The sequence below is a fragment of the Hippoglossus stenolepis genome, chromosome 6 (assembly GCF_022539355.2).
Source record: "Hippoglossus stenolepis isolate QCI-W04-F060 chromosome 6, HSTE1.2, whole genome shotgun sequence".
NCBI classification, from domain to species: domain Eukaryota; kingdom Metazoa; phylum Chordata; class Actinopteri; order Pleuronectiformes; family Pleuronectidae; genus Hippoglossus; species Hippoglossus stenolepis.
Genome location: NC_061488.1, coordinates 1,043,987 through 1,056,741, shown reverse-complemented (window position 1 = coordinate 1,056,741; position 12,755 = coordinate 1,043,987). Strand labels below are relative to the sequence as shown.

Genomic DNA, 12,755 nt, shown 5'->3' with positions numbered 1-12,755 from the left:
TACGGCTGTTAGCCTCATTTCAACTTCAATCTGAGGCGATGTTTCTTCAGACTCCTGTGGGACCTCAGTGATGTGTCCCTTCATTTAGTCCACATCCTAAATCTCCACAGACAGACAGAGAGAGAGAGACAGACAGACAGACAGAGAGACAGAGAGACAGACAGACAGAGAGAGAGACAGAGAGAGACAGAGAGAGAGAGAGAGACAGAGAGAGACAGAGAGAGAGAGAGAGAGAGAGAGAGAGAGAGAGAGAGAGAGAGAGAGAGAGAGAGAGAGAGAGAGAGAGAGAGACAGAGAGAGAGAGAGAGAGACAGACAGAGAGACAGAGAGACAGACAGACAGACAGACAGAGACAGAGACAGAGAGAGACAGACAGACAGACAGACAGAAGACAGACAGACAGACAGACAGAGAGAGAGAGGGAGAGAGAGAGAGAGAGAGAGAGAGAGAGAGAGAGACAGACAGAGAGAGAGAGAGACACACAGAGAGACAGAGAGACAGACAGACAGACAGACAGAGACAGAGACAGAGAGAGACAGACAGACAGACAGACAGACAGACAGAGAGACAGACAGACAAAGAGAGAGAGACAGACAGACAGACAGACAGACAGACAGACAGAGTGTGTGTGTGTGTGTCTGTGTGTGTGTCTGTCTGTGTGTGTGTCTGTCTGTGTGTGTGTCTGTGTGTGTGTCCACAGGCTGTAGCAGCTGCCTCTCCTCTCGTTTGTCTGCAGCTTCTTGATTAAACATCTCTTTGTTTTCAGCTGGTGAAAGTTTCTGTTTGACAAACTCTGGTCAGTTTTTAACCTCTTCACCTCCTCCGTCCCTCCCCCTCTTCTTTCTCACCCTTTTCCTCCTGATAACCCCCCCCCCCACACACACACACACACACCTCACTGTGCAGACGTGGACTATGAATCCCGTCGGGCCGTGTCCGGCGGCAGTTTGATTCTGAAGGAAGTACAGTTTGCTGACACCGCCGTGTATCAGTGCGAGGCCTCCAACAAACATGGCACCATCCTCCTCAACACCTACATCTACGTCATTGGTCAGTACGAACACACCCACACACACACACAAACACACACACACACACAGGTCGACGACACGTTTAAAACATGTCACTCCATCATCACACGTCTCATGGTCGTGTGCTGTGTGTCCCTCAGAGCTGCCTCCTCAGATCCTGTCGTCTGACGGAGTCGTGTACAGAGTCGCTGACGGCAAAGACGTCAAGATGCACTGCTCCTCCTTCGGGTCTCCACGACCACACGTCACATGGTGAGAGAGTGACACTGACACACACACACACACACACACACACACACACACACACACACACACACACACACACACACACACACACACACACACACACACACACAAAACTAACAGCCATAACTCAAACTGCTGCAGAGATAGAGGGTCAAACACCAAACCTCTCTGAGGTCTGAGAGCGTAACAGTGAGCGCCCACTTTGTATCGATATCACAGCTTCCCCAAGATATTATCTGGAGAGTCTAAACCACAATATGAGACCATAACAATTTAAGAGAATATAATTTAACGAAACTAATAAATTAATTTAAAATGTGCGTTTTCTTTATGTGTGTGTTCTCTGCAGGGAGAGTGAAGACACACTTCCTCCGCTGTCGGACCCTCGGGTCGCCCTGCTGACCAACGGCACCATGGAGCTGTCGGGCGTCAGTCACGACGACAGTGGAACGTACACGTGCTCCGTCCAACACACCAACATCTCCATCACTGCACATCTGGAAGTTTTCAGTGAGTCAGCGACTCACCGACAACTCTCCCAGAACTGGGAAAGTCCTGAAATGCACCTGAAAAGAAAGACTTTAAAAGAGTTTCCACAGATTTCAACAAGTCACATTTAAAACCTTTTAAAGAGCATAACGAATGAAATGTAAAATCTAAGATATGAAGGAACATTAGAGAGAGAATCACTGACACTTACAACTGAAGATAAGGTGAAGCAGCGGAGTAGAGAATAAAACCAGCAGGTTCTCTCTCAGACTCCAGACACAGCATCAGAGTCTCACAGACAAGCTGACTGAACCAGGTTCTGACCCAGTGTTGATATCGTGTTTATATCTGTTTAAGACTAAATAAAACCGTTGTCCTGGTTCTTCCTGTTTCCCATCAGATCGCACGATGATTCTGACAAGTCCACAGGACGTCCATGTCCTCCGAGGAGCCAGCGCTCTGCTCGACTGTCGCTTCTACCGAGACCCTCGGCTGCTCAACTACCAGATCGTCTGGAAGAGAGACGGACAGAAGCTGCTGGAGACGTCAGAGAGTGACAAGTAAACACACACACACACACACACACACACACACACACACACACACACACACACACACACACGTCAGTTTAACTCGTGACCCCAGGGGGCCCCCTGGTGGTGAAATCAATCCACAGACTCCTTAAAGTGAAGTCTAAGCATCTCGATCGCCTCCTGGTGGCTGGCTGCAGTTAGGTCACTAATCGCCTCCTCCATGTTAGCAGATAGGACATCTACTCATGGATTAAATCTCACCTTCCTGTTGCTGTAGGTAGTTTCTCTTAATAAGTTTAACAGGGGCCACAGCACATTTTTAACTCAGCCCCAGGAAGCAGGGTCCTAAATAAGATGGGGGGAGGGGGACACCTCGAGAACAGAGAAGGGACGAGGGGGAAGAAAAGAAGATGAAAAGAAAGCAAAGAAATCTGAATTCCACCAAACATAAATCAAAGAAATATTCATGTATTCCAGAGGGAAATCTGACTTAATGTTGACCTAGAGTGTGTGTGTGTGTGTGTGTGTGTGTGTGTGTGTGTGTGTGTGTGTGTGTGTGTGTGTGTGTGTGTGTGTGTGTGTGTGTGTGTGTGTGTACAGGTACATTTTCTTCAATAATGGAACTTTGAAAGTGACGGACGTCCAATCAGTCGACACGGCGCAATATTCGTGTGAAGTCATCACTGACCTGGACAACGTGCAAGCCAACGGCTCCATCACCGTCGTGGGTGCGTTGCCGTGTGTGTTTTACGTTGTGTGTGTTGCGTTGTGTGTGTTACGCTGTGTGTAGCAGGTGCGACTGCTTCTGTTCAACACTAACAGTTTTCTGTTCGGACCCTCAGCTCGACCCGACCCCCCCAAAGATCTGTCTCTGTCCAACTTGGAGGACCACAGCCTCACACTCAGCTGGATCCCGGGACACTCACACAACAGCCCCATCACAGGTGTGTAGCACAAAGTACACACATAAACAGGGACACACTCTTTTTCAAGATGGCGGTGAGGTGTGAGGTCACGTGTGTTGTTCTCTCAGAGTACGTGGTGGAGGCCCGGGAGGAGCAGCACACGGAGGAGGGGAAGTGGAAGTGGGAGCAGTGGCAGGAGTTACCAGCCGACTTCAACCACCTGCAGCTGAACCTCCACCCCCACTGCATCTACCGCTTCCGGGTCATCGCCATCAACGCGATCGGCCGCAGCCACCCCAGCAAGGCCTCGGAGTCCCACGACACGCCACCTGCTGGTGAGTCAGACACACGACACTCAAGCTGTCCAACTTTCTGAGAAAAAATAACTTTTGTTTGTCAAGAACTAAGTGAAATGTGAAGCTAATCTTTTAAGTTTCAAGTTTATGTGTCACTCCATGTGTTAACCATACGGGAACAAAATCACGTTTCTCAGGATCCATTAAAACAGTTAAAAGACCAATCACAAAAAAAGCAGTTTTAAAAACAAGGGCATAGTAATAAATATCTAATAATAAGCTAAATGAAGTGCCGGAGTTCAATCATTTAAATAAAACATAATAAAAGGCTCAACAAAGGTAACTTATTTTGAATTTTTGGAGAGAGCCAGGCTAGGTGTTTCCCCCTGTCTCCAGTCTTTGTGCTAAGCTAAGCTAACTGGCCGTCAGAAAGAGGTGTGAGAAATGAAGCGTAACCGTTTAACACAGGAAGTGTTTTCCTCTTTGTGACAAGTGGTTTTGAAAGGTGCTATATCAAGTTCTTACTTCCTCCTCCAGTTCCTGGCAGTAACCCCACCGGTGTCCGCAGTGACTCCACAGACCCAAAGACTCTGATCATCACATGGGATGTAAGTCCGTCTATGTTTTATATATTTACATGTTCTGAAGTATTTACAGCTAAAATAAAATCATCAGACCTGGGTTATAACTATAAACACAATGTTGAGGCTTTTGTGCTTTACTTGAAGTTACTCTGTGACTTCTCTCCACCACAGTTCAGATGGAAATAAACTACATTTAAAAACTTTATTAACTTTAATAAGCAAACAAAACAAAACCCAGCTGAGCAGTAAGAAGATTCCCGTCTTCACTGCAAATTAATGTTTGTTTGTTGTTTTGAGAAATTAAGTTTTTCAGCATCCGTTTTTTTACAGAATTGTCGTAATGAAATAAATACATTTTCTGTGAATGTCCTACAACGATCCGATAATATAATATAATATATAATCTATATATCACAACATGAAAAGGTTTGTTCTATCGTAGTTTTAGATTTCCGAGTACTTTGTTGAATTATTACTTTTACTGAACTAAGTATCCAAACCCGTTGTCCACCTCTTCATCTGCTCTGCAGGAGATGGACAAGCGTTTACACTACGGCCCGGACTTCCAGTACAAGGTGTCGTGGCGGCAGGCCGGGGGAAAGAGCGTGCACTGGAACCACAGCTACTCAAAGTCTCCCCCGTTCTCGGTGAACGACACAGGAACCTACGCACCGTTTGAGATCAAAGTCCAGGCCGTCAACTCGCTCGGAGAAGGACCGGCACCGGAAGCAGAGATCGGACACTCTGGAGAGGACGGTACGTCACATGAACACTTCATCGTTTACCTGGACTGTAGACACACCGAGTTGGTGCTGCTGCAGCTTTAATTCAACGTGATGAATATTTGTTATTCTTACTGGAAACTTGATGCCTCCTCTTCCTCTCACTCTTCATCTCAGTACCTGAGGAGGCGCCAACGGGAGTAGAGTCAACGGTGATGAACAGCACCGTCAGAGTGAAGTGGAGCGAGGCGCAGGGCGTCCGAGGGCTGCTGCTGGGATACAAGGTGCCACTCACTGAAAGTCCACACAACTTTTATACTTTCATACAAAACAATTTAGCAGATTTATTCATGATGGAATATTCAGTTGTAGCTTTACTTAAATAATAAGTAGTAAGGGCCATTATTTTAATCACCAAGTATCATCTTTAGTTCTGCAGGTTTTGGGTCTTTAAGTGTTTTCTAATTCAATCTACATCAAGTTTCTTTTTTTAATTTTCCAAAGTGTCCAATGTTTACAATGAACCCCAGCCCGTCCTCAGACCGCATCACCACGCCCCCTGCTGGCGAGGGACAGACAGGACACTGAAGCTGTCACGATTCATTCTGTTGGGGACATTTTTTCTTTTCAAATCCTGAGTTTGATGAGAAGATGGAAGAATGTGATGCTGCAGTTTTGTACTTGACTGGTTTTGATGCCTCAGCTTTAGATCAGATTTGTTCGCTGTGTAAGTTGATTATAAACCAATTAGGCAAAGTTTCTTCTTATGATGCAGTTCAAAATGAAAGAAATTTAAAGAATCAAAACATTTAGTTTCTTTTCTATTTGAAAATCTGGTAAATCTAAGGATGAATCATTCTACACTGATGCATCAAACCACATGAATTCAGTTTTGTTTCCTCCCTGTCAGATCTACATCAGGAGGTTGGGCGCCCAGGTTGGGCGGGGCCGGAGGTCTCTGGGGAAACTGCACCATGGGGACGAAAGAGGGGAGAGGTCCGACCGAGGGACGGACAGAGACACAGCGAGCAGAGTGGAGGTCGTCCACGGCATGAAGACGTCCAAGGAAGTGACGGGGCTGCAGCTGTTCTCCTCGTACGAGCTGTCCGTCACTGCCTTCAACGGCAAAGGGGAGGGGCCCCACTCGCTGCCTCACCGCTTCAGCACGCCAGAGGGAGGTGGGTCTCAGTGACGAGGGAGCTTTAAAACTAAAGAGACTCTCATAAAGATGGACGACATGACGGCTCGCAAAGGTGAAGCCAAAGTGTCACGATCTCCCCCTGGTGGCTGGCTGCAGTACAGGTCATAAACCCAGCCTCCTCCATGTTAGCAGATGGGACATGGACCAAACTAAAAAATCAAAGCAAACATTGAAATAAATGTTTGTCAAAGATAGTTTCTGTCAGTTATTTAATTTTTTAATTAGTTATTTGACGTCATGATTGACAGCTGAGACTGACGCATGATTGGTCAACATCCACCTGAGGAGAAACACAAGCAGATGGAGAAGAAGAACAACAACTTCACTAAACTATCCTGTGTGTGTGTCTGTGTGTGTGTGTGTGTGTGTGTGTGTGTGTGTGTGTGTGTGTGTGTGCGTGCAGCTCCGGGTCCTCCTGCATCCCTGAGGTCTGAGAGCCCGACAGAGAAATCCCTGATTCTCTACTGGACGCCTCCAGTTGAAACGAACGGGATCCTGCTGGGATACATGGTTCAGTACCAACAAGGTAATAAATACCTGTGAGGGGAGGAGAGTTCACAATAAAACGTAATGTTACTCTGACAAATATCAAGATGCTGGAAATATTGAGAGAAATACCGATGTCTTGTAAGGTTTCCCATTAGTACTCTGACTGTGGAAGCTGCCATATTCAAATGTTTCCTGCCACAGTTTCATAATGAGGTGAGTGGGTTCCATCTCCTGTGAGAAGAACTGACTGAGAGTCAGCTTCAACTGTCACAATCAGCTGCAGTTGAAGAGTGAAGCTGAACTGAGATCAGTTAAAAACACTCTGAAGTTTATCTCCAATATTCAGCAGGAAACTTTGAAACATGAAGAATTCTAACCAGGTGGATTTGTTACTGGGTCTGCAGAGGTGGAGAGCAAAGACAGTCTGCTGCAGATGGAGTTCATCAGTGATCCCAACGTGACCCACATCGCGTTGGACCATCTGGACCCCAGCAGCCAATACACCTTCAAAGTTATAGCCCGCACCGCCACCGGTGATGGACCCCCTGTCACTCTGAGTGGCGCCACCCTGCTCGACGGAGGTGAAACTACATTTATTTGTCTCAATGCAGTCAAGTGCTTTTATTACCTTTATCAAGTCCTTTCCGTGACACTAATTGTTTTCCTTCTTCCTCCAGTTCCTCCAACGAACGTCACCGTCGTCCAGGACAACACGTCCTTCAACCTGAGCTGGACACCTGGAGAGCGAGACAGGAACCACGGCTTCCACATCCACTACCTCAGGAAGAGCGGTGGGTTTACTTCACCACGCAGAGAGATGAGAAGATCACGTGACTAAAAACTAATCTCATACTTCAGGAAGAAAACCCAAAACTACTTTACTAACCTGTTACATGTGTGTGTGTCTGTGTGTGTGTGTGTGTGTGTGTGTGTGTGTCTGTGTGTGTGTGTGTGTTGCAGCTGGGGGTGAGTGGGAGGAGTCAGAGTTAGTGAACTCCACGCAGGGTTTCTATTCGCTGACAGGCCTCCAACCAGGAACTGAGTACCACCTCATGATCCGACATGGAAACGTTACTCAGTGGCACGAGGAGTTGTGGACGATCGGACCAGGTAACTGTTCTGCTCAGTAGAACCAGATGATCCGGCAGAACCTAAAGAACCCTCATGTTTTTGTGTTGTTAATCACGTGCACACACCTGTACGAGAATCAGTGATCACTTCCTGGTCTCTCTCCGTCTCTCAGAGCCTTCGGAGATGCCTGCTGGGTTCGCCACTCAGGGCTGGTTGATCGGACTCGTCAGCGCCATCCTGCTGCTCATCCTGATACTGCTCATCCTCTGCCTCATCAAACGCAGCAGGGGCGGGAAGTACGCAGGTAACCACACACACACACACACACACACACACACACACACACACACACACACACACACACACACACACACACACACACACACACACACACTATTGTGTAGTGAAGGGTTTGATATTGAGTTGTTTTCTTACAGTGAAGGACAAGGAAGACAAGGAGGTGGACTCTGAAGCTCGACCAATGAAAGATGAGACGTTTGGAGAATACAGGTGGGTTTTCTCCAACGACTGTATATAGACCATCAGTGACTGTATATAAAGATGATCAGTGACTGTATATAAAGATGATCAGTGACTGTATATAAAGATGATCAGTGACTGTATATAAAGATGATCAGTGACTGTATATAAAGACCATCAGTGACTGTATATAAAGACGAACAGTGACTGTATATAAAGATGATCAGTGACTGTATATAAAGACCATCAGTGACTGTATATAAAGAGGTTCAGTGACTGTATATAAAGATGATCAGTGACAGTATATAAAGACGAACAGTGACTGTATATAAAGACCATCAGTGACTGTATATAAAGACGATCAGTGACAGTATATAAAGTCATTCCCAGCTCTCCTTCCTTTCTATCTCACTTGTCTCTCGTCCTCTAACGCTCTGCCTGCAGATCTCTGGAGAGGTGAGGACGTTCACAGACTTTTTGTGTTGCTCTCACATGCATGTGTTGTGTGTCTTTTGTGCCAGTGACTGTTGTGATGTGTGCGTCATTAGATGTAGTTAATTTAGAAAGTAGGACAGCGGTGACTTAGTGGATTTTGTTGTTACAAAGACAACTACCTTGGAGGAGAAGAATGGGATCTAACCACTTAGACTTGTGGAAGCAGGAGCAGCTCTTCTTCTCACATTAAGTCTTTGTGATGTGGTTGGATCCCCTCTCTAGCAGCAGGATACAGAGCTGAGCTGCAGACCTCCTCCTCCCTCCTCCACCTCCTCCTCCTCCCATCCTCCTCCTCCTCCTCCTCCTCCCTCCTCCTCCTCCCTCCTCCTCCCCTCCTCCTCCTCTCCCTCCTCCTCCTCCTCCTCCTCCTCCTCCTCCTCCTCCTCCTCCTCCTCCTCCCTCCTCCTCCTCCTCCTCCCTCCTCCTCCCTCCTCCTCCTCCTCCCTCCTCCTCCTCCTGCTCACACCAACAGGAGAGGAGTTCAATGAACATCCTAAATCTGAGCCTCATTCTTCACCAGCAACATGAAGAAGTCAGTTGTGTGGATGTCCCTGTGATTCAGGCTTGTCCCTCCGAGGACATATCGATTTTTGAAAAACGTTCATGTTTTAACTCGATCATACCACCTTTGTGATTTGTGAGTGTAAGAGAAATTAAAACCTGCCGCCATTCTGACCATGACCTGTGACAGAATCTACAGGGGGGGGTCAGATATTCCTCTTTTTACATTATAACATTCAAACCTGGTTCAGCTGATCACGTACAGTTTGTGTTTGTGGTTTTTTCAGCGATGGGGATGAGAAGCGCTCGGACAGCCAGCCGTCCCTGGCCGGGGACAGTAAGCTGGGCAGCGAAGACTCTCTGGCCGAGTACGGAGACAGCGTGGACATCCAGTTCAACGAGGACGGCTCCTTCATTGGCCAGTACAGCGGCCGGGGGCCGGTTCCCCCTGGAAACGAGAGCTCCGGTCCAGCCTCCCCCGTCACAGCCGCCCCGCCTCCCCCCATTGCTCCGTCCATGTCGAGCATCCTGAACCGGCCCAGCTAGACACACACACATCACAAATACACACACACACACACACACACACACACACACACACTGCCTGCAACAACACACTGAGGGACACACCACTCCTGACTCCACTGCCTGTAATGTCACACACACAGTCTCAGTACATTCCACAGGTTTATACAGTTCTTCTGTTTACAGGATGTGTCACCTTTTCTACCACCTTACACACACACACACACACACACACACACACACACACACACACAACACACACACACACACCTATAGACGCACCTGCACACGCACACACACACACACACAACACACACACACACACACAGAAAATATGCTCAATCAGATCCCTCTTCTGTACGGAGGAGAGACAGAGAGAGGTGCAGGACAGGAGAGGAAGATGAAGAAAAGGGAAAAGTAAAACCAATAATTTCATTTTTCATCTATGACCAAAATGTCGAAACACTTTGTAGAAACATTGAAGTCTTTTTCTGTTCCAGTAACACATTTAGAAATTGTTTTCAATGTAAACGTCACCATTTTTAATTTTCATGCATCTTCAGACTTCACCACAATGTGTCTTTGTCGTTTTCAAGTTACTTGTGTTGTTTTTGTGTATATAAGTTAGTGTGCATGCGTCTGGGGATGATTTGGCAGATTTTTGATGTGTGCGCGGCTGAAACCTAAGATGCATGACCCTCCCTGAGGCTGAATCATTCTGTTGATACTCCACATTAATGAGTTTAAAGAGTGACGGTCACTCTGTGCGTGTCTGTGTGCGATTGTTTACTCTCCATCCCTGACCTGCGGCGATGAGAGATCCGTTGCCTTAAGTGAGTCCAGTCGATCCTCCTCTCCTTCTGTCAATCATCCATCTCTCCTCACACACACTCCCTGTTCCACCATCCTCCCGTTTACGAGGCAGGACCAGGATGTTGTGGTGACACGCGGCGCTCTGCAGCCGAACAAAACCACAAAACCTAAAAAACGAAAAATACAAAGAAACGAGGTAAAACGTTTTACGAGGTGCGATCGAGAAGGTCAGAGAAGTTCCGGGTTGTGAAGGAAGGGGGCGCAGTCAAGTTCAACCATCATTAGCAGGTATACGGAGGTTTTTTAAACTCACCTAAAAGTGGTGATGGACTTGTTTCCCTTCGCCAGTAGAGGAGCAAGTCTTTGTGTTGTTTCCACCGGTGCGTCATGTTCAACGTCACGACCACACTGAGGCGCTCTCTCACCTCCCTGTGTGACATGTGGTGTCATGGCGACAGAGTCATGTGTTCTCCGATTGAATCCGTTCACACAAACACGATACGTCACAGAAAACCATTTAGTTTGTAAATGTCATCACACACAGAAACACAAACTCACACATATCATATACACACATCACACACACACAGGGTCGGTCCTCTGTAGCAAAACCCAATGGGACCCTCTGAAGGACGGAGGGAGGATGGAGGAGGAGGAGGAGGAAGAGGAGGAGCTGACAGAAAGAGAGAATCTGACGTGTCGTTCTCTGAATGTAAATAGAACCTTGAGATTGTCATTTTTTATTTCCATGGCTTCTTTTATAAGATGATAAATTGTACGTTTTTTTTAAATATCTGTTGCTCTGTTTTGATTTTGTACGGCAGCGCTTCAACGCTGTAGCGTTTGTATCATATAACCCCCACCCACCATCGTCTCCTCGTAGGTTTTCCTCGTTTAGAAGCCCAGAGACATTTAGAGTAGAACCATAGTGAGAACAACCCCCCTTCATCCAGTTAGAGAAGCAGCAGAATAAAACACTGCTTGTTGAAAAGGTCTCGTCAGGATGATAACCTGTATTCACCGAGGCGGAGCTGTGTGCACGGACCTGAGCGAGACGCCGTCTGGATGGACCAACGCTGGAGATCCATCCAAACACTTTGAGCTTTTGTTAAACTGGAGCGTCGACCTTTTCTTTCATTGTCCTCTTGTGTTTGTCTTTGTCCTCAGACTGAAGGACACGACACGTGAACACTGTCTGTTCATCTTTAAACGTAATAATCCACAAACTCGTTGCCTTGTTAAACGTCTGCGCTCCGACACTGATGCTGACTGTTCCTACGACTGGAAATAAAGATGGACGACAGGCTGCCTCCCAAAAGAGTGAAGACAAAACATCTGTATCTGCAGTTTAGGTCCTGAACCCCACCTCCTCCATGTTAGCAGATGGGACATAGATAATAATCACTGTACATGTTAAATAACGGATGGTTTCTGCTGATGCAGATTTATGGTCATGAGACATCATGATTGACAGCTGAGACTTGTGATGAGTCCAGCCGGACCTCCAGTGTGATGTCACTGCTGCACGGCGCCAATGTTTTGGCTCCATTTTTGTACAGTGGCAGGAAGTGGAGCTGCGTCGTCCATCTTTAACCCCCGGCGTTGTATGACCCTGTTTGTCTGCCTGTCTCTGTTGCAGCCTTCTTTTATACATATAAACACGTTGGGAAAGAAAACACAACATAAAAACTTGTAAAAAATATAAAGACAAAAAAATTGAGATATAAATAATAACAATACTGCTCATGATAACAACAACTGTGCTATTATCAGTTACCATGACGCGGTCGGTGTTGTCGTCAGGAGCGACGAGTCGTTCACCACGTAACACAATGAAATCAGTATCACAGGATTCAGCAGGGATATTACAGAGGTGGTGGGGGGGGCTGCTGTGATGTATGTGTGAGTGTGTGTGTGTGTGTAGGAGAGGTGGAGTTCAACACCACACACACACAAACACGCACACACATGTAGGGGGGTTGATGGGGAGGGGTGTACTGCAATATTGAGGTGTGCTGATGTTGTACCTGCTTGTTGCATCGTGCGCTGTTCTGTATCCGACTAACTAACCCAGACTCATGAATAAACATGGACTACGCTAACACACCCCAGCTCCTTTCCTGTGTGTGTACTGCTATATTTGTGAGGACCATTTTGATTAAAGTCCCTACAGCGTCTCTCAAAGGCTTGGTTCAGGGTTAGGCCTTCAGCTGGGGGGGTCAAAGTTCGGCTGAGGGGCTGGAACAGGGATCAGTTCAATGAGCATCCTGTGTGTGTGTGTGTGTGTGTGTGTGTGCACTGCACAGTGGACAGAATCCTGTATTTTCAGTGAACTATCTCTTTAAAGTGTTGTTGTGAAGTGACGTGAACGCGC

At 46.9% G+C, this 12,755-nt stretch overlaps 1 protein-coding gene across 4 annotated transcripts in view; it reads left to right on the top strand.

The window, feature by feature from the left end:
• The window catches only part of LOC118111584 (neural cell adhesion molecule L1.1), a 36,994-nt gene extending 24,507 nt beyond the window's left edge, over nucleotides 1–12,487 (top strand). For 3 of the 4 annotated variants that reach the window (XM_047340216.1, XM_047340214.1, XM_047340215.1), the window contains 19 exons: nucleotides 907–1,050; nucleotides 1,172–1,283; nucleotides 1,627–1,787; nucleotides 2,167–2,326; nucleotides 2,900–3,027; nucleotides 3,142–3,243; nucleotides 3,333–3,539; nucleotides 4,038–4,108; nucleotides 4,615–4,840; nucleotides 4,984–5,090; nucleotides 5,717–5,984; nucleotides 6,411–6,533; nucleotides 6,901–7,077; nucleotides 7,174–7,287; nucleotides 7,457–7,606; nucleotides 7,740–7,871; nucleotides 8,005–8,077; nucleotides 8,492–8,503; nucleotides 9,331–12,487. In XM_047340216.1, coding sequence (XP_047196172.1) covers nucleotides 907–1,050; nucleotides 1,172–1,283; nucleotides 1,627–1,787; nucleotides 2,167–2,326; nucleotides 2,900–3,027; nucleotides 3,142–3,243; nucleotides 3,333–3,539; nucleotides 4,038–4,108; nucleotides 4,615–4,840; nucleotides 4,984–5,090; nucleotides 5,717–5,984; nucleotides 6,411–6,533; nucleotides 6,901–7,077; nucleotides 7,174–7,287; nucleotides 7,457–7,606; nucleotides 7,740–7,871; nucleotides 8,005–8,077; nucleotides 8,492–8,503; nucleotides 9,331–9,589 — 2,726 coding nt within the window. In that variant the 3' untranslated portion in view covers nucleotides 9,590–12,487. The remainder of the gene's footprint in view (nucleotides 1–906; nucleotides 1,051–1,171; nucleotides 1,284–1,626; nucleotides 1,788–2,166; nucleotides 2,327–2,899; nucleotides 3,028–3,141; nucleotides 3,244–3,332; nucleotides 3,540–4,037; nucleotides 4,109–4,614; nucleotides 4,841–4,983; nucleotides 5,091–5,716; nucleotides 5,985–6,410; nucleotides 6,534–6,900; nucleotides 7,078–7,173; nucleotides 7,288–7,456; nucleotides 7,607–7,739; nucleotides 7,872–8,004; nucleotides 8,078–8,491; nucleotides 8,504–9,330) is intronic. The other variant, XM_035160287.2, reaches the window with a different exon arrangement.
• The last annotated feature ends 268 nt before the right edge of the window (nucleotides 12,488–12,755 follow it).